Below are 22,191 nucleotides of genomic sequence, written 5' to 3' on the forward strand. Positions count from 1 at the left end.
TGTAGTTGTTGATGTGTAGTCTCCCGTTGTTTTCCCCTCCGTTGTGGTCGTACTCAACCCAGTACTTGTGGTTTCTGTTGTCGAAGTTGTCAACTGAGAAGTCATTATTTCTTGAGTTGTTGACGTGGGAATCGCGGTTGTTGTTATATCTGTCGTTGTCGGTATAGCGCTTGTAGTAGATCCGCTTTCCGTCGTCGTTGTTTCTGTTATTTTTCCATCCGTCGTTGATGTTGTCAACTCGGTCGTCGTTTTCCCCTCTGTCGTAGTCTTGGGTATCATTGTTGATGTGCTTTCTATCGTTGAATCACTTTTTACCGATGTCGTTGGCAAGAACGTTGTTGTCGTTCCTTGAGTTGTGGACGTGGTGTATTCAGTTGACGGACCGTACGTCGTAGAGGACGTTATCGGTTTTGTTGTACCAGTTTCGGTAGTCGTTGTTGGGGCGTATGTGGTGGTTTTGCCTTCCGTTGTCGACGTAGGACTCTCAGTTGATGTTTGAATTTGTGTAGTGGATGTCGTCAAATCAGTTGTCGTTTTGTGTTCTGTTGTCGATGTCGTTAGCTCGGTTGTAGTATTTTCGTTAGTTGCATGTGTGATGGTTGTACTGTCCGTTGGTGTTGAAGACATTCCCGTTGTGGAATATGCATGCGTCGTATATGTGGGTGAGTATGTGGTGGACGATGTTAGTTCTAAAGTAGACGGCATTGTGGTTTGATATGTTGTAGAGGATACAAATGTTGTCGATGATGGTTTTTCTGTTGTCACCGTTGACGACATCGGAATTGTAGTAGGCAAGTCTGTAGTTGTTGATGTGTAGTCTCCCGTTGTTTTCCCCTCCGTTGTGGTCGTACTCAACCCAGTACTTGTGGTTTCTGTTGTCGAAGTTGTCAACTGAGAAGTCATTATTTCTTGAGTTGTTGACGTGGGAATCGCGGCTGTTCTTATATCTGTCGTTGTCGGTATAGCGCTTGTAGTAGATCCGCTTTCCGTCGTCGTTGTTTCTGTTATTTTTCCATCCGTCGTTGATGTTGTCAACTCGGTCGTCGTTTTCCCCTCTGTCGTAGTCTTGGGTATCATTGTTGATGTGCTTTCTATCGTTGAATCACTTTTTACCGATGTCGTTGGCAAGAACGTTGTTGTCGTTCCTTGAGTTGTGGACGTGGTGTATTCAGTTGACGGACCGTACGTCGTAGAGGACGTTATCGGTTTCGTTGTACCAGTTTCGGTAGTCGTTGTTGGGGCGTATGTGGTGGTTTTGCCTTCCGTTGTCGACGTAGGAGTCTCAGTTGATGTTTGAATTTGTGTAGTGGATGTCGTCAAATCAGTTGTCGTTTTGCCTTCTGTTGTCGACGTAGGAGTCTCAGTTGATGTTTGAATTTGTGTAGTGGATGTCGTCAAATCAGTTGTCGTTTTGTGTTCTGTTGTCGATGTCGTTAGCTCGGTTGTAGTATTTTCGTCAGTTGCATGTGTGATGGTTGTACTGTCCGTTGGTGTTGAAGACATTCCCGTTGTGGAATATGCATGCGTCGTATATGTGGGTGAGTATGTGGTGGACGATGTTAGTTCTAAAGTAGACGGCATTGTGGTTTGATATGTTGTAGAGGATACAAATGTTGTCGATGATGGTTTTTCTGTTGTCACCGTTGACGACATCGGAATTAAAGTAGGCAAGTCTGTAGTTGTTGATGTGTAGTCTCCCGTTGTTTTCCCCTCCGTTGTGGTCGTACTCAACCCAGTACTTGTGGTTTCTGTTGTCGAAGTTGTCAACTGAGAAGTCATTATTTCTGGAGTTGTTGACGTGGGAATCGCGGTTGTTGTTATATCTGTCGTTGTCGGTATAGCGCTTGTCGTAGATCCGCTTTTCGTCGTCGTTGTTTCTGTTATTTTTCCATCCGTCGTTGATGTTGTCAACTCGGTCGTCATTTTCCCCTCTGTCGTAGTCTTGGGTATCATTGTTGATGTGCTTTCTATCGTTGAATCACTTTTTACCGATGTCGTTGGCAAGAACGTTGTTGTCGTCCCTTGAGTTGTGGACGTGGTGTATTCAGTTGACGGACCGTACGTCGTAGAGGACGTTATCGGTTTTGTTGTACCAGTTTCGGTAGTCGTTGTTGGGGCGTATGTGGTGGTTTTGCCTTCCGTTGTCGACGTAGGAGTGTCAGTTGATGTTTGAATTTGTGTAGTGGATGTCGTCAAATCAGTTGTCGTTTTGTGTTCTGTTGTCGATGTCGTTAGCTCAGTTGTAGTATTTTCGTCAGTTGCATGTGTGATGGTTGTACTGTCCGTTGGTGTTGAAGACATTCCCGTTGTGGAATATGCATGCGTCGTATATGTGGGTGAGTATGTGGTGGACGATGTTAGTTCTAAAGTAGACGGCATTGTGGTTTGATATGTTGTAGAGGATACAAATGTTGTCGATGATGGTTTTTCTGTTGTCACCGTTGACGACATCGGAATTAAAGTAGGCAAGTCTGTAGTTGTTGATGTGTAGTCTCCCGTTGTTTTCCCCTCCGTTGTGGTCGTACTCAACCCAGTACTTGTGGTTTCTGTTGTCGAAGTTGTCAACTGAGAAGTCATTATTTCTGGAGTTGTTGACGTGGGAATCGCGGTTGTTGTTATATCTGTCGTTGTCGGTATAGCGCTTGTCGTAGATCCGCTTTTCGTCGTCGTTGTTTCTGTTATTTTTCCATCCGTCGTTGATGTTGTCAACTCGGTCGTCATTTTCCCCTCTGTCGTAGTCTTGGGTATCATTGTTGATGTGCTTTCTATCGTTGAATCACTTTTTACCGATGTCGTTGGCAAGAACGTTGTTGTCGTCCCTTGAGTTGTGGACGTGGTGTATTCAGTTGACGGACCGTACGTCGTAGAGGACGTTATCGGTTTTGTTGTACCAGTTTCGGTAGTCGTTGTTGGGGCGTATGTGGTGGTTTTGCCTTCCGTTGTCGACGTAGGAGTGTCAGTTGATGTTTGAATTTGTGTAGTGGATGTCGTCAAATCAGTTGTCGTTTTGTGTTCTGTTGTCGATGTCGTTAGCTCGGTTGTAGTATTTTCGTCAGTTGCATGTGTGATGGTTGTACTGTCCGTTGGTGTTGAAGACATTCCCGTTGTGGAATATGCATGCGTCGTATATGTGGGTGAGTATGTGGTTGACGATGTTAGTTCTAAAGTAGACGGCATTGTGGTTTGATATGTTGTAGAGGATACAAATGTTGTCGATGATGGTTTTTCCGTTGTCACCGTTGACGACATCGGAATTGTAGTCGGCAAGTCTGTAGTTGTTGATGTGTAGTCTCCCGTTGTTTTCCCCTCCGTTGTGGTCGTACTCAACCCAGTACTTGTGGTTTCTGTTGTCGAAGTTGTCAACTGAGAAGTCATTATTTCTTGAGTTGTTGACGTGGGAATCGCGGTTGTTGTTATATCTGTCGTTGTCTGTATAGCGCTTGTAGTAGATCCGCTTTCCGTCGTCGTTGTTTCTGTTATTTTTCCATCCGTCGTTGATGTTGTCAACTCGGTCGTCGTTTTCCCCTCTGTCGTAGTCTTGGGTATCATTGTTGATGTGCTTTCTATCGTTGAATCACTTTTTACCGATGTCGTTGGCAAGAACGTTGTTGTCGTTCCTTGAGTTGTGGACGTGGTGTATTCAGTTGACGGACCGTACGTCGTAGAGGACGTTATCGGTTTCGTTGTACCAGTTTCGGTAGTCGTTGTTGGGGCGTATGTGGTGGTTTTGCCTTCCGTTGTCGACGTAGGAGTGTCAGTTGATGTTTGAATTTGTGTAGTGGATGTCGTCAAATCAGTTGTCGTTTTGTGTTCTGTTGTCGATGTCGTTAGCTCGGTTGTAGTATTTTCGTCAGTTGCATATGTGATGGTTGTACTGTCCGTTGGTGTTGAAGACATTCCCGTTGTGGAATATGCATGCGTCGTATATGTGGGTGAGTATGTGGTTGACGATGTTAGTTCTAAAGTAGACGGCATTGTGGTTTGATATGTTGTAGAGGATACAAATGTTGTCGATGATGGTTTTTCTGTTGTCACCGTTGACGACATCGGAATTGTAGTCGGCAAGTCTGTAGTTGTTGATGTGTAGTCTCCCGTTGTTTTCCCCTCCGTTGTGGTCGTACTCAACCCAGTACTTGTGGTTTCTGTTGTCGAAGTTGTCAACTGAGAAGTCATTATTTCTTGAGTTGTTGACGTGGGAATCGCGATTGTTGTTATATCTGTCGTTGTCGGTATAGCGCTTGTAGTAGATCCGCTTTCCGTCGTCGTTGTTTCTGTTATTTTTCCATCCGTCGTTGATGTTGTCAACTCGGTCGTCGTTTTCCCCTCTGTCGTAGTCTTGGGTATCATTGTTGATGTGCTTTCTATCGTTGAATCACTTTTTACCGATGTCGTTGGCAAGAACGTTGTTGTCGTTCCTTGAGTTGTGGACGCGGTGTATTCAGTTGACGGACCGTACGTCGTAGAGGACGTTATCGGTTTAGTTGTACCAGTTTCGGTAGTCGTTGTTGGGGCGTATGTGGTGGTTTTGCCTTCCGTTGTCGACGTAGGAGTGTCAGTTGATGTTTGAATTTGTGTAGTGGATGTCGTCAAATCAGTTGTCGTTTTGTGTTCTGTTGTCGATGTCGTTAGCTCGGTTGTAGTATTTTCGTCAGTTGCATGTGTGATGGTTGTACTGTCCGTTGGTGTTGAAGACATTCCCGTTGTGGAATATTTATGCGTCGTATATGTGGGTGAGTATGTGGTGGACGATGTTAGTTCTAAAGTAGACGGCATTGTGGTTTGATATGTTGTAGAGGATACAAATGTTGTCGATGATGGTTTTTCTGTTGTCACCGTTGACGACATCGGAATTGTAGTCGGCAAGTCTGTAGTTGTTGATGTGTAGTCTCCCGTTGTTTTCCCCTCCGTTGTGGTCGTACTCAACCCAGTACTTGTGGTTTCTGTTGTCGAAGTTGTCAACTGAGAAGTCATTATTTCTTGAGTTGTTGACGTGGGAATCGCGGTTGTTGTTATATCTGTCGTTGTCGGTATAGCGCTTGTAGTAGATCCGCTTTCCGTCGTCGTTGTTTCTGTTATTTTTCCATCCGTCGTTGATGTTGTCAACTCGGTCGTCGTTTTCCCCTCTGTCGTAGTCTTGGGTATCATTGTTGATGTGCTTTCTATCGTTGAATCACTTTTTACCGATGTCGTTGGCAAGAACGTTGTTGTCGTTCCTTGAGTTGTGGACGTGGTGTATTCAGTTGACGGACCGTACGTCGTAGAGGACGTTATCGGTTTCGTTGTACCAGTTTCGGTAGTCGTTGTTGGGGCGTATGTGGTGGTTTTGCCTTCCGTTGTCGACGTAGGACTCTCAGTTGATGTTTGAATTTGTGTAGTGGATGTCGTCAAATCAGTTGTCGTTTTGCCTTCTGTTGTCGACGTAGGAGTCTCAGTTGATGTTTGACTTTGTGTACTGGATGTCGTCAAATCAGTTGTCGTTTTGTGTTCTGTTGTCGATGTCGTTAGCTCGGTTGTAGTATTTTCGTCAGTTGCATGTGTGATGGTTGTACTGTCCGTTGGTGTTGAAGACATTCCCGTTGTGGAATATGCATGCGTCGTATATGTGGGTGAGTATGTGGTGGACGATGTTAGTTCTAAAGTAGACGGCATTGTGGTTTGATATGTTGTAGAGGATACAAATGTTGTCGATGATGGTTTTTCCGTTGTCACCGTTGACGACATCGGAATTGTAGTCGGCAAGTCTGTAGTTGTTGATGTGTAGTCTCCCGTTGTTTTCCCCTCCGTTGTGGTCGTACTCAACCCAGTACTTGTGGTTTCTGTTGTCGAAGTTGTCAACTGAGAAGTCATTATTTCTTGAGTTGTTGACGTGGGAATCGCGGTTGTTGTTATATCTGTCGTTGTCGGTATAGCGCTTGTAGTAGATCCGCTTTCCGTCGTCGTTGTTTCTGTTATTTTTCCATCCGTCGTTGATGTTGTCAACTCGGTCGTCGTTTTCCCCTCTGTCGTAGTCTTGGGTATCATTGTTGATGTGCTTTCTATCGTTGAATCACTTTTTACCGATGTCGTTGGCAAGAACGTTGTTGTCGTTCCTTGAGTTGTGGACGTGGTGTATTCAGTTGACGGACCGTACGTCGTAGAGGACGTTATCGGTTTTGTTGTACCAGTTTCGGTAGTCGTTGTTGGGGCGTATGTGGTGGTTTTGCCTTCCGTTGTCGACGTAGGAGTGTCAGTTGATGTTTGAATTTGTGTAGTGGATGTCGTCAAATCAGTTGTCGTTTTGCCTTCTGTTGTCGACGTAGGAGTCTCAGTTGATGTTTGACTTTGTGTAGTGGATGTCGTCAAATCAGTTGTCGTTTTGTGTTCTGTTGTCGATGTCGTTAGCTCGGTTGTAGTATTTTCGTCAGTTGCATGTGTGATGGTTGTACTGTCCGTTGGTGTTGAAGACATTCCCGTTGTGGAATATGCATGCGTCGTATATGTGGGTGAGTATGTGGTGGACGATGTTAGTTCTAAAGTAGACGGCATTGTGGTTTGATATGTTGTAGAGGATACAAATGTTGTCGATGATGGTTTTTCTGTTGTCACCGTTGACGACATCGGAATTGTAGTAGGCAAGTCTGTAGTTGTTGATGTGTAGTCTCCCGTTGTTTTCCCCTCCGTTGTGGTCGTACTCAACCCAGTACTTGTGGTTTCTGTTGTCGAAGTTGTCAACTGAGAAGTCATTATTTCTTGAGTTGTTGACGTGGGAATCGCGGTTGTTGTTATATCTGTCGTTGTCTGTATAGCGCTTGTAGTAGATCCGCTTTCCGTCGTCGTTGTTTCTGTTATTTTTCCATCCGTCGTTGATGTTGTCAACTCGGTCGTCGTTTTCCCCTCTGTCGTAGTCTTGGGTATCATTGTTGATGTGCTTTCTATCGTTGAATCACTTTTTACCGATGTCGTTGGCAAGAACGTTGTTGTCGTTCCTTGAGTTGTGGACGTGGTGTATTCAGTTGACGGACCGTACGTCGTAGAGGACGTTATCGGTTTCGTTGTACCAGTTTCGGTAGTCGTTGTTGGGGCGTATGTGGTGGTTTTGCCTTCCGTTGTCGACGTAGGAGTGTCAGTTGATGTTTGAATTTGTGTAGTGGATGTCGTCAAATCAGTTGTCGTTTTGTGTTCTGTTGTCGATGTCGTTAGCTCGGTTGTAGTATTTTCGTCAGTTGCATGTGTGATGGTTGTACTGTCCGTTGGTGTTGAAGACATTCCCGTTGTGGAATATGCATGCGTCGTATATGTGGGTGAGTATGTGGTTGACGATGTTAGTTCTAAAGTAGACGGCATTGTGGTTTGATATGTTGTAGAGGATACAAATGTTGTCGATGATGGTTTTTCTGTTGTCACCGTTGACGACATCGGAATTGTAGTAGGCAAGTCTGTAGTTGTTGATGTGTAGTCTCCCGTTGTTTTCCCCTCCGTTGTGGTCGTACTCAACCCAGTACTTGTGGTTTCTGTTGTCGAAGTTGTCAACTGAGAAGTCATTATTTCTTGAGTTGTTGACGTGGGAATCGCGGTTGTTGTTATATCTGTCGTTGTCTGTATAGCGCTTGTAGTAGATCCGCTTTCCGTCGTCGTTGTTTCTGTTATTTTTCCATCCGTCGTTGATGTTGTCAACTCGGTCGTCGTTTTCCCCTCTGTCGTAGTCTTGGGTATCATTGTTGATGTGCTTTCTATCGTTGAATCACTTTTTACCGATGTCGTTGGCAAGAACGTTGTTGTCGTTCCTTGAGTTGTGGACGTGGTGTATTCAGTTGACGGACCGTACGTCGTAGAGGACGTTATCGGTTTCGTTGTACCAGTTTCGGTAGTCGTTGTTGGGGCGTATGTGGTGGTTTTGCCTTCCGTTGTCGACGTAGGAGTGTCAGTTGATGTTTGAATTTGTGTAGTGGATGTCGTCAAATCAGTTGTCGTTTTGTGTTCTGTTGTCGATGTCGTTAGCTCGGTTGTAGTATTTTCGTCAGTTGCATATGTGATGGTTGTACTGTCCGTTGGTGTTGAAGACATTCCCGTTGTGGAATATGCATGCGTCGTATATGTGGGTGAGTATGTGGTTGACGATGTTAGTTCTAAAGTAGACGGCATTGTGGTTTGATATGTTGTAGAGGATACAAATGTTGTCGATGATGGTTTTTCTGTTGTCACCGTTGACGACATCGGAATTGTAGTCGGCAAGTCTGTAGTTGTTGATGTGTAGTCTCCCGTTGTTTTCCCCTCCGTTGTGGTCGTACTCAACCCAGTACTTGTGGTTTCTGTTGTCGAAGTTGTCAACTGAGAAGTCATTATTTCTTGAGTTGTTGACGTGGGAATCGCGATTGTTGTTATATCTGTCGTTGTCGGTATAGCGCTTGTAGTAGATCCGCTTTCCGTCGTCGTTGTTTCTGTTATTTTTCCATCCGTCGTTGATGTTGTCAACTCGGTCGTCGTTTTCCCCTCTGTCGTAGTCTTGGGTATCATTGTTGATGTGCTTTCTATCGTTGAATCACTTTTTACCGATGTCGTTGGCAAGAACGTTGTTGTCGTCCCTTGAGTTGTGGACGTGGTGTATTCAGTTGACGGACCGTACGTCGTAGAGGACGTTATCGCTTTTGTTGTACCAGTTTCGGTAGTCGTTGTTGGGGCGTATGTGGTGGTTTTGCCTTCCGTTGTCGACGTAGGAGTGTCAGTTGATGTTTGAATTTGTGTAGTGGATGTCGTCAAATCAGTTGTCGTTTTGTGTTCTGTTGTCGATGTCGTTAGCTCGGTTGTAGTATTTTCGTCAGTTGCATGTGTGATGGTTGTACTGTCCGTTGGTGTTGAAGACATTCCCGTTGTGGAATATGCATGCGTCGTATATGTGGGTGAGTATGTGGTTGACGATGTTAGTTCTAAAGTAGACGGCATTGTGGTTTGATATGTTGTAGAGGATACAAATGTTGTCGATGATGGTTTTTCTGTTGTCACCGTTGACGACATCGGAATAGTAGTAGGCAAGTCTGTAGTTGTTGATGTGTAGTCTCCCGTTGTTTTCCCCTCCGTTGTGGTCGTACTCAACCCAGTACTTGTGGTTTCTGTTGTCGAAGTTGTCAACTGAGAAGTCATTATTTCTTGAGTTGTTGACGTGGGAATCGCGGTTGTTGTTATATCTGTCGTTGTCGGTATAGCGCTTGTAGTAGATCCGCTTTCCGTCGTCGTTGTTTCTGTTATTTTTCCATCCGTCGTGTATGTTGTCAACTCGGTCGTCGTTTTCCCCTCGGTCGTAGTCTTGGGTATCATTGTTGATGTGCTTTCTATCGTTGAATCACTTTTTACCGATGTCGTTGGCAAGAACGTTGTTGTCGTTCCTTGAGTTGTGGACGTGGTGTATTCAGTTGACGGACCGTACGTCGTAGAGGACGTTATCGGTTTTGTTGTACCAGTTTCGGTAGTCGTTGTTGGGGCGTATGTGGTGGTTTTGCCTTCCGTTGTCGACGTAGGAGTCTCAGTTGATGTTTGAATTTGTGTAGTGGATGTCGTCAAATCAGTTGTCGTTTTGCCTTCTCTTGTCGACGTAGGAGTCTCAGTTGATGTTTGAATTTGTGTAGTGGATGTCGTCAAATCAGTTGTCGTTTTGCCTTCTGTTGTCGACGTAGGAGTCTCAGTTGATGTTTGAATTTGTGTAGTGGATGTCGTCAAATCAGTTGTCGTTTTGTGTTCTGTTGTCGATGTCGTTAGCTTGGTTGTAGTATTTTCGTCAGTTGCATGTGTGATGGTTGTACTGTCCGTTGGTGTTGAAGACATTCCCGTTGTGGAATATGCATGCGTCGTATATGTGGGTGAGTATGTGGTGGACGATGTTAGTTCTAAAGTAGACGGCATTGTGGTTTGATATGTTGTAGAGGATACAAATGTTGTCGATGGTGGTTTTTCTTTTGTCACCGTTGACGACATCGGAATTGTAGTCGGCAAGTCTGTAGTTGTTGATGTGTAGTCTCCCGTTGTTTTCCCCTCCGTTGTGGTCGAACTCAACCCAATACTTGTGGTTTCTGTTGTCGAAGTTGTCAACTGAGAAGTCATTATTTCTGGAGTTGTTGACGTGGGAATCGCGGTTGTTGTTATATCTGTCGTTGTCGGTATAGCGCTTGTAGTAGATCCGCTTTCCGTCGTCGTTGTTTCTGTTATTTTTCCATCCGTCGTTGATGTTGTCAACTCGGTCGTCGTTTTCCCCTCTGTCGTAGTCTTGGGTATCATTGTTGATGTGCTTTCTATCGTTGAATCACTTTTTACCGATGTCGTTGGCAAGAACGTTGTTGTCGTCCCTTGAGTTGTGGACGTGGTGTATTCAGTTGACGGACCGTACGTCGTAGAGGACGTTATCGGTTTTGTTGTACCAGTTTCGGTAGTCGTTGTTGGGGCGTATGTGGTGGTTTTGCCTTCCGTTGTCGACGTAGGAGTCTCAGTTGATGTTTGAATTTGTGTAGTGGATGTCGTCAAATCAGTTGTCGTTTTGCCTTCTCTTGTCGACGTAGGAGTCTCAGTTGATGTTTGAATTTGTGTAGTGGATGTCGTCAAATCAGTTGTCGTTTTGTGTTCTGTTGTCGATGTCGTTAGCTCGGTTGTAGTATTTTCGTCAGTTGCATGTGTGATGGTTGTACTGTCCGTTGGTGTTGAAGACATTCCCGTTGTGGAATATGCATGCGTCGTATATGTGGGTGAGTATGTGGTGGACGATGTTAGTTCTGCAGTAGACAGCATTGTGGTTTGATATGTTGTAGAGGATACAAATGTTGTCGATGATAGTTTTTCTGTTGTCACCGTTGACGACATCGGAATTGTAGTCGGATATTCTGTAGTCGATGATGTGTAATCTCCCGTTGTTTTCCCCTCCGTTGTGGTCGTACTTAACCCAGTACTTGAGGTTTCTGTTGTCGAAGTTGTCAACTGAGAAGTCATTATTTCTGGAGTTGTTGACGTGGAAATCGCGGTTGTTGTTATATCTGTCGTTGTCGGTATAGCGCTTGTTGTAGATCCGCTTTCCGTCGTCGTTGTTTCTGTTATTTTTCCATACGTCGTTGATGTTGTCGACTCGGTCGTCGTTTTCCCCTGTGTCGTAGTCGTGGGTATCATTGTTGATGTGCTTTCTATCGTTGAACCTCTTTTTATCGATGTCGTTGGCAAGTTCGTTGTTGTTGTCCCTTGAGTTGTGGACGTGGTGTATTCAGTTGACGGACCGTATGTCGTAGAGGACGTTATCGGTTTTGTTGTACCAGTTTCGGTAGTCGTTGTTGGAGCATATGTGGTGGTTTTGCCTTCCGTTGTCGACGTAGGAGTCTCAGTTGATGTTTGAATTTGCGTAGTAGATGTGGTCAAATCAGTTGTTTTTCCTTCTCTTTTGGATGTTGATAAATCAGTTGTTGTAATCACTTCTTTTACGGTAGTTTGCGAGTCGGTTGTGGATGTTGATAAATCAGTTGTTGATGTCATCAAATCAATTTTAGATGTGTTCAAATCGGTCGTAGATGTTGACAAATCAGTTTTTGTTTTCCCTTCCGTCGTGGATGTTGTTGAATAGGTTGTAGATGTAGTTAAATCAGTAGTTGTTTTTCCTTCTGTTGTGGGTGTTGTCGAATCTGTTGTAGATGTCTTTATATCTGTTGTTGTTTTTCCTTCTGTGGTTGGTGTTGTCGAATCGGTTGTAGATGTAATTAAATCAATCGTTGTTTTCCCTTCTGTTGTGGATGTTGTCGAATCGGTTGTAGATGTTGTTAAATCAGTTGTATTTTTCCCTTCTCTTGTGGATGTTGTCGAATCGGTTGTAGATTTTGTTAAATCCGTCGTTATTTTTCCTTCTGTGGTGGATGTTGTCGATTCGGTTGTAGATGTTGTTAAATCCGTCGTTGTTTTTCCTTCTGTTGTGGATGTTGTCGAGTCGGTTGTGGATGTTGTTAAATCAGTCGTTGTTTTCCCTTCTGTTGTGGACGTTGTCGAATCGGTTGTAGATGTTGTTAAATCAGTCGTTGTTTTCCCTACTGTTGTGGATGTTGTCGAATCGGTGGTAGATGTTGTTAAATCCGTCGTTGTTTTTCCTTCTGTTGTGGATGTTGTCGAGTCGGTTGTAGATGTTGTTAAATCAGTCGTTGTTTTCCCTTCTGTTGTGGACGTTGTCGAATCGGTTGTAGATGTTGTTAAATCAGTCGTTGTTTTCCCTTCTGTTGTGGATGTTGTCGAATCGGTGGTAGATGTTGTTAAATCCGTCGTTGTTTTTCCTTCTGTTGTGGATGTTGTTGAATCGGTTGTAGATGTTGTTAAATCAGTTGTTGTTTTCCCTTCTGTTGTGGATGTTGTCGAATCGGTTGTAGATGTTGTCAAATCGGTTGTTGTCATCGCTAAATCGGTTGTAGTCGTTGTTTTACCTTCTGTAGTAGTCGTGGTCAATTCAGTTGTAGTTTGGACTTGTGTTTTCCCCAGTGTTGTCGAAGTCGTTTCGAGTGTGATTTTAGGAGTGGTCGTGGTTATGTCTGTGGTCTTTAAAGGTTGGTGATTAGTGGTCGATGTCACCGCTGAAGTCGGGCAAACGTATGACTTCCTGCAAAATTGTATTATCGGATCGAATCGCTCGCCGCCCGGGCAGCTCATGGAAACTTTTGTGAAGAGATCGTCTCTCGCGGTCTGGGCGCAAATAAAGTACGACGTGCATTCCGCGTCGTATTCTGTGTCGGCGAACTTGCCTACCCCTGTACAGTTGAACGAATCCGCCGAATCACTCCTGCTTCTGCTGATGTCCTCCCCCAATATGATCAGGATTTCAGATTGGGTTTGGTTCTCCAAGAAGTGTTCGCTCCTCAGTTTGGACAGGCCCTCTCCGCTCGTCCTCATGTCTTCGCATGAGTAGGGCCCTCCGTATTCGCATCTCGATGTGGCCGGATTGTATATCGCCGTGCCGGGACACGAGAAATTCAGCTTCAGCTTGACGCCATTCGTCGTCTCCGTGCACAAGACGTACTTCTTGCACGTCTCGTCGGTTAGGTCCATCAATCTTCCATTTTCCAGGCACTCGTAGCTTTCTAGGGACGTCACTGAAGGAAATAAAAATATCTGTAAAAAAACAAACGTTTACATTAAAACATGACTTTCGGTGTTTATTCGTTAGTTTTTATTCCAATAATAAGGTTCTTGTAATTTGCATTATGGCGGATTTACGCAGTCAGTTACTGACGTCAGTACTGGCGCCGAGAATTGGCGTACACGTAGGTTTTCATTTAGTCGTAGGTCAGTCGAGGTTTTTATTTCACAGTGAAGAAAGGTGAACTTAAAGTAGTTTGGAATTTTTGGGCATTTTGAAATTCATCATTCGTGCAATTTGAAAGTTATCAATAAAACAGTAAATATTCATCAACAAAAAAAGTCTTCTTAACACAGATGAAGAAGAATATGGAATTCTGTCCGCCCGCGTGGTGTAATGGTCAGCGTGTTTAGCTACCGTGCTGGAGGTACCGGGTTCGATTCCCAGGGGGGGTGAAAATAAATATTAGTGATTTTACACTGTCATATTTATTTAAAATTACCCTGGACTGGTTCCTGAATCCCAAGAGTGATCACCTTGCCTTCATGTAAGTAATGTTCAAGATAACATTGCATCAATTCGATGCAGTGCCCTATGCACCAAGGGTTATAAGTAAGTAAGTTATTTACACTCGTGCATCATGCACCATTCTACCCGTGATTGACAGCCACATTACTAAAAATTTTGAAGTTATATATTTATCACAAATCTCATGTCGCTTCATGTTTGAGTTCACGGCAGCATCTGTGATTGGTTTGAGAAAGTTTCTATTTAGCAGAGACCCAATTACAAATGAAAAGATATGAACAATACTTTGAACCTCGACCTGCCCACTGCATACTCGTATTAAGATATCTGACAAAATTTTGACCTTCTTTTCACTTTTTTGTTCAAGAAAAAAGGACTTTATTATTTCCCACTGAGAATTTGTCAGTATTTGTGAGTATTAAAATACGAGAATGGGAATACCTATCTGTTTTCTAAAACTCTTAAAATTTTACGGAAGAAACGTGCGTGAAACTAAATACATATATAATATATTATTCGCTAACATCGCGCGATATTTTACAAAATTCTGTCAATTTCGTGGTCTGAGAATCAATTATTGTAATATTTGCAAATGTTTCGTGTTAAAGGCTCTCCTTTATTGTAATGTAATGCTGTGTATTGTAGTGCTGTGTTCGGAATATTTTTATTTTTCAATATGTTTATATTAATAAAACACTTTTTTTCTTGTTTTTTTTTTTAAAAATATTTGATTAAGTTTTGCAAGAATTATACTTGATGGATATGTGTCAATATATCCCTGAATTCCAAAGTATTTGTTTATATTGATTTTTAAGTTTAATAATAAGAATATAGTACAATACAATATTCCAAAATTTTAAAGTTATTTTCATTGGTTTTTAAGTTTGCGTTATATCCCAAAATTAACATACAAGTTATTTATATTGATTTTCAAGTTTGTGTTATGTCCCAGAATTTAAGTTGTCATTATTTCCCACAGTTTAAAAGTTATTTATACTCATTTTCAAGTTGTCATTATATCCCAAAATTAACATACAAGTTATTTATATTGATTTTCAAGTTTGTGTTATGTCCCAGAATTTAAGTTGTCATTATTTCCCACAGTTTAAAAGTTATTTATACTCATTTTTAAGTTGTCATTATATCCCAAAATTAACATACAAGTTATTTATATTGATTTTCAAGTTTGTGTTATGTCCCAGAATTTAAGTTGTCATTATTTCCCACAGTTTAAAAGTTATTTATACTCATTTTTAAGTTGTCATTATATCCCAAAATTAACATACATGTTTTTATATTGATTTTCCAGTTTGTGTTATGTCCCAGAATTTTAGTTGACATTATTTCCCACAATTTAAATGTTATTTATATTCATTTTTAAGTTGTCATTATATCCCAGAATTTTAAAGTATTCTAGATTGATTTTAAAGTTTGCTTTATATCCCGGATTTTTTGTACTTATTCCTATTGAATTTGAAGTTTGCGTTACATGATTTTTAAGATGTTAATATGTCCTAGAAATAAACTAACTTACTAACCATCACGCCGCTTCCCGCAGAGGTAGGCAGAGAGAATCGAACGCCACACCACTCTGTCTTTGCAAACACTCTTTGCCTTTTCTACATTCATGCATCTCCTCATACATACCCGACGATTATTACGACTCCTGACCCGGCCGCTTTCAAGTATTTTACAAACCTGATTGTGCCAAGTTTTTCTCGATCGTCCTTTGTTTCTTTTTCCTACATTCCTACATTTCCTACTACATTCGCCTCATAAATTTGTCTAACCGTTCTTTCTGCACTCATACGTTCCACATGTCCAAACCATCTTAACACACATTTCTTAATTTTATCGATAATGCTTATCTCAGCCTAGAATTTAAAAGTTATTTATATTGATTTCAAAGTTAGCGTTATATCCCAGAATTAAAAAATTATTTATATTCATTTTTAAGTTTTTGTTATATGATTTTTAAGATGTTATTATGTCCTAAAATTTAAAACTTATTTATATTGATTACAAAGTTAGTGTTATATCCCACAATTTACAAATTATTCATATCGATTTTTAAGTTTGCATTATATTATTTTTAAGGTGTTTTTATGTCCACAAATTTAAAAGTTTTTTATCTTGATTTTAAAATATGCGTTATATGATATTTAAGATGTTATAATTACCCAGAATTTAATAGTTATTTAAATTTATTTTTAAGTTTGCGTTATATTATTTTTATGATCTTACTATGTCCCAGAATTTAATAGTTATTTTTATTGATTTTAAAGTTTGCGATATATTATTTTTAAGATGTTATTATGTCCCGTAATTTAAAAGTTATTTATAATCGATTATAAAGTTTGTGTTTTATCCTAGAATAGAATAGATTTTTAATTTATATGATTTTTAATTATTTTTATTGATTTTTGTGTTTTTTTATATGATTTTTAAGATGTTATTATGTTCCAGAATTTAATGGTTATTTATATTGATTTTCAAGTTTACGTTATATAATGTTTAAGATGTTATCATGTCCCAGAATTTAATAGTTATTTAGATTGATTTTTAAGTTTGCGTTATATCCCAAAAAAAAACTATGCATATTTATTTTCAAGTTGTCATTATAGCTTAAAAGTTAAAAGTTATTTATATTGATTTTAAAGTTTTCATTATATCCCAAAAATTTTATGTTAATTATCTTGATTTTTAAGTTTAAGTCAATATATCCCGGAATTTGAAAGTGATTATTTTAATATTGAAGTTCACTAAATCTCACATAATCAACGCTCAAGTTAATATAGGGTTTTTACAATGCTGTGCCCTATGCACTACTTGTGCGCGTATAGGAATCATAAATACAAATATTATGATATTTTTCTTTTCATTTATACTTTATGTTCAAGCACTATCTACCTTCTGATTGCAAACAACTATATAAGGTATCAAATGTTTTGACCAATATCACTAGTCTGTACTTGGTTGGTTGGAAGATATTGCTTCTTAGCAATATGCCCGCTAATGTACATATTTATTTTCTGTACACGAATTTAAAATAAATAAATACTATGCGACAAGGATATTTTTTATGTTATTTTTTATTTTCTTTTGGAATTTTACAGAACAATTACATCAAGCCATTCACAAAACCGAGTATGTATTATAAAACAAGTACTTCTAATAAGAAACTTTAACATTTTTAAATTTGTGAAAATACCTGGAAGAAGGACGGGAGGGGGAAAAGGGAATGATCAAAGTTCAAGTCAAAGACAAATTTTACCAAATTATTGATAGGTTTGAATTATTTCCCCATTCGCTGTTTCATCTTTCACTATGCGACATTTTGTTGCACACATGTATGTATTATGAATTGCATATTGTAATATGTTCAGATATCTTACTATAAACACCAAAAATCATATTCGAATGACCACGACTGTAGATTGGCAGAGATCAAACGTTCCACGCTACTGGGTTTTCACTTACCAGCGAAGAAAGGCTCACGAAAGTTATCATAATCCTGCTTGTAGGACCAAGTGCCTAATGTCCGGGCGCGACCATGTCACAAACAAATCACTTGTATTAAATGTCATTATCTGGTGATTCACAATAATTGTCACTGGGGCCGTTGTCGCGAAATTTTCGTTAATCGTTCAGCGCGAATCGGACTGCGTTTCCTGCTCGGGAGGAGAGTCATGTGTCGTCGAAATGTCCGGGCAAATAAGAACTAATAACCAATAACGGAACATGTGTTACGCGCTATGTTTGCGCTTTATTAACGCGTGCGACTCTCGCGTCACACCCGTTACTGTTACATATTTTGGTTTGGATGCACCGTCAATCAATTATCACGGTCCAACGGTAATCTTTGAACGTTTACATGTTTGAATTGTCTTTACAGCACCTATGAGTGTTTTATTTAAACGTCCTTCGGCCTTCTTCTTGTGTCCAGTATTGGACTCACTTCGGCCTTCTTCTTGTGTCCAGTATTCAACAAAGACCTCCCTCTTGGACTTCCACAGTTGTCTATCGGACATGATTCTCTTCCAGTGCAGGCCCGCCACTTTTTTAATGTCATTGGACCATCTTGCCCGGGGTCTACCCACGCTTCTCCGCCCTGTTGTAAGCCTCCAGTCAAGCACCTTTTTCATCCATCTGTCCTCAGACAAACGTGCCACATGATATTCAATTGAAAGAAGGCAATGGGCAGGTCATGTTGCCAGACATAGAATGGGCAGATGGGCATCCAGAGATCCGCCATGGAGACCATAGGACATGAAAAGACGAACAGGCCGGCATCAGAAAAGATGGACTGATGACATTGTAAGTGGATTGAGACAGCCCTGTTTGGAGTCTGGAAAAAATTGAAGAGGCCTACACCCAGCTGTGGAGAGATGGCTGACAAAGAAGAAGAAAGTTAGAAGAAGTTGGAAGAATATTGAAACGAATGGAGTGAAGTTTATGCGGTATATACCTACAAGTCAACACTTTTGGATGTCGTGGATGGTGCTTTGGGCTCGATTACATTCATATCTCTTAGCGATTCGAAGCGATATGTGGTAACCTCAATGACTGAATATTACCAAATTTTCATCCAAAAATATCTTCTAAATAACGCCTTTTGTTACATTGCATCTGAAAATCAAAGTCTTTTGGAGATGCCCACATACAGATATACACTTTCAAAGAAGGAGCTCGAAGGAAGTCTCCCTAATCTGATAGCCTTGGCATCTACGGGGAAACGGGAATACTAAATTGAATAATTAATTTTTAATTTATGTTTTACTTAGCAAATACCACGATTTCTTAAAATCTTTTGTGACACGTATTTCGATGCATTCCTCATTGAAAATAATCCGATAAAAATAATTGATGTGCGAGCAACTGAAAATCATGTTTTTTCTCGGTTCTTGATAAAGAAGCTTCTGTTCAATATTTTGACGTTGATGTGTTAAATTTGTCATTTTTAAGAAGTCAAATATTTACTTTAGATATGGCATCGAATGTCGTTTTGAAATGCTCCCAAATTTGCATGAAATGTCTGAAGTTAAGTGCTTTTTGAACAATTAACTCTTACACTTGTCCATTAAAATGGTTCCGAGATCAGTTATTGTAATTAACCATTCACATTTCCAGTGAAAACAGTCTAAACAGTATTAGAATTCAAAGGTAACACATTGTTCCGTTCCGAATTAGGGTCAGATAACAAAACAAATCGTGTTCGACTGAGAAAAATCTTTTTCTGTGTGCAAACTTGAAGTTTGGAATTGAAAAGCTTCAAAAAAGGGCGAAAAGTTTTTATAAAAAACGTTCCTACCTTTTTTTCTTTACATTTGTTCGTATTATGCCCCATAGAACAAAACCACAATGAGAACAATGAATATCGATTTTAAAGGTTTTCATTTTATTTAAAGCACTTTGTCAAATCTTACGTTGTTATTTTTTATCATTATGATGCAAGTACAATTATGGTATACCTAAGAACAATTCTGAGTGTACTGGAACGACCTATTATGAATATCTCGAAAAGACGAAGAAATTTCATGACAATGATTTTTGGAAGTTAGATTTACCATACATGTAATGTACAATGAATTGTTTATTTCCACGTTAGATAGAAGTCATCTCTCAAGGGTCTAGTTCAATATGGGCAGAATGATGATCATTACTTAGCGAATAGAGCTCACTCCTTTCAAGAACGTCATAAATAAAATAAAAACTTGATTTTTTAGGAGAACGTTTTTAAAGTTAAAAAATATAGTACAATGTATTAAACATAAATATCAAGCCACTTATTGAACTTTTTACTGTGCAACAGGCATTTTAGGTAAAACCTGAAGGTTTTTTCTCCATTCGAAAAATATTTAGTTTATTTAAAAAAATAATCAAACAAAATCTTTTCTTCAAAATGCAAAAACAACACTTTCTGCCCTGTAGCGGGTAAATATTAAGTAAAAAATATGCCGCTTTTGCTGGGATATAGTACATTTTCTGGGCATTCCGAAAACATGCATAACTGAAAATTGACGATTTTAGATTTATGACGTTCTTAAAAGGAGTGAGCGACATATCTTACTTCCATATTTATTTCCCATAAAGTTGTTTCGTTTCTGTTGAGACATCTGTGTTATATCTTGATAGCAATCCTTTGGGAGTAAATCTAGTATTTATGCGTACAAATATTCGGACTAATTCAAAATATGTACTATTTTTACTAGAATGGCACAAGAAAAATTACTACAGAATGTCCTAGAAATAAACTACTTCAGTATGCCCCAACAACGAATTGTGTACTGTTGAATGTACTAAGAAGGATATTATTTATTGATTCGGCATTAACTTTGTGGAATGACATGATTATTTTATTAAAATTAAACACTTGAAAATACCACTTTCATGAGTTTTATTTTTATTTACGACTAGTTTCGAAAATTACAGTTGTTTTCATCTTCTGGTCCAAATTAAAACTAACGAACAAAAATATATTTAGGTGTATATATAGGTTAATAAATATATAGAGAGGTTAAAACAATTAATAATATACTGTTTCAAAATACGTCGCCATTATTATCAATGTTTCCTTTTATGTTATGTTTTTGTGTGTTTTAATTATTGTATTAATAATAAATTATTTCTTATCGATTTTCATCTAAAGCTTGTACGAGTCTTTTTACGTGCTTCTTTTATCCTAACTGCTATTTCTCCTCCCCTTTTTTTCTAAATATCAGTAAAACTCTTAACCCTAAGCTTCTTAATCTACATTGTATGTATCTCTTCAACTATATTATACTCTATTACACTCAATGAATTGGAAAGTAGGACTTATCAAGCTATCACAGCTTTGTATCGATTGAATGCGATGTCCTGTGTTATAAATGTCCTTTATTTTCAAGTCAGGATGACTTCAACATCTGTAACTTTGTCTAGGAGAGGAGGATCCTTTATACACCCACATCAGGCTTCAACTTTCTGGATAACTGATGATAAAATTCTGTAATTACGGAGTATGTAGTCATATACAAGTATTACCGTGAGTCAACATGTATATATTGTATATGTATCGGAAGCCGCGTAAAAAATGTTGACACAAACATCATTTCCAGATAAAAGGCGATGTGTAGTTTCCAATACTTCCGTGTGACTTGATAGTAACCCTTTAATGCACAATGGCTTATATTTATTTTAAGAAATACATATATTTAAAATAATTCACAGATGAGCTTGTATTGATCTAATGCAGTGCTCTGCGTACCATTTAATGCGGATAAAGTTCAGAAAAAAATACCATAAAGAACCCAATCAGGGATCCAAAATAAATAAACTGAAAAAATACTTCATGAAGAGATAAGTGTTAGTGATTTTTTTTTCTCATTTGTTTCGTTTAAACAAGCTTCTTACCTTATGTTTTTATATGCCTGTATATTATACCCGTTTACTGTTTTATATTTTATATTTTGCCCTGTGTTAGTTTTGTAGAATTTTTAAATATATTTTTTTAAACTTTCTTACTTGGTTTCTGTCTTGTTAAACTTAATCCCATGTCCCAAAATGGGTAATGGAAATTTTTCACCGGGAATATTATATATATGACTTATGTTTGTTATATGTTTTTTTTTTTAAATAATAAGATGTGAGAATAAATTTAAAATCCAGCTGCCCGATATAATCTAAAATGCCCAAAAATGAGCTTTAGAAATACATAGTTTTATATTGAATTTTAAGTTAACTTTAAAAATCTGGAAAAACGTTTGAATATTATATACATATGGTGTGAACTATATTTCCACTGTTAAAATGTGTTGTTCACTGCCTACTTTATAATAATTCGTAAGCTTTGGGACAACAACCTTCACTTGTCAAAATAACATTTCAAAAGCGACCATTAAACAATGATATTTCACAGAAACAAAAGTTGTCACATCGAATAACGTATTCACTGCACAAAAACTTTCGATTGTAGACTTCATCAGCATACAAATTAGATTTTAAATTTAGTTCATTTCACATAAGCAAATATCGTCCCGTTCTCCTATATCATTATTCGATTCGCGTTTCACAAGTTTACTTACGTATAATTATGTACGTTTGTCTAGTTGAGTACTACACATAACAATTAAATGACTAATACATTTATATATATATATATATATATATATATATATATATATATATATATATATATATATATATATATATATATATATATATATATATATATATATATACGTATTTGCCTCTCCAAGCACAAGAGCTTAGGTAGTCTCTTTGTTGGAGATAAACTGCTTTATTATTAATTGTAAAAGTAGAAATGTTTAGAAAATGAATTAAAATTATTGAGGAAAAAACTTTTTTGTTATTTTAATTCAATTTTAAATTCAAGTTTAACTTAGTTAATACTACTACAGTGGTATTTACCAAGTAAAATATAAATTCAAAATAGATATAAGTATGGTATTCCACCACAAATTCACTGCTGAATCAATTAATGAAATAGTTATTTTGTTAAAACCACGAATGAAATTTTCTGTACGACTTTGGAGTGGCAATACGCAATGATTGCAGAAAACTTTATTGTACCTAGAATATCTTAATTTAAGTAGGAGATTTAAATT

At 38.9% G+C, this 22,191-nt stretch overlaps 1 protein-coding gene across 1 annotated transcript in view; it reads right to left on the bottom strand.

Moving 5' to 3' along the window:
• Positions 1–17,308, bottom strand: part of LOC148302850 (uncharacterized) — a 55,467-nt gene extending 38,159 nt beyond the window's left edge. The window contains exons 1-2 of the mRNA XM_088270938.1: positions 17,066–17,308; positions 10,777–13,089 (exon numbers count right to left, since the gene is read on the bottom strand). Of these exons, the coding sequence (XP_088127064.1) occupies positions 10,777–13,089; positions 17,066–17,095 (2,343 nt within the window). The 5' untranslated portion in view covers positions 17,096–17,308. The remainder of the gene's footprint in view (positions 1–10,776; positions 13,090–17,065) is intronic.
• Between the last annotated feature and the right edge of the window lie 4,883 nt (positions 17,309–22,191).

Source organism: Brachycentrus maculatus, unplaced genomic scaffold (assembly GCF_059751285.1).
Source record: "Brachycentrus maculatus isolate JH-2025_06_01 unplaced genomic scaffold, ASM5975128v1 h1tg000405l, whole genome shotgun sequence".
NCBI classification, from domain to species: domain Eukaryota; kingdom Metazoa; phylum Arthropoda; class Insecta; order Trichoptera; family Brachycentridae; genus Brachycentrus; species Brachycentrus maculatus.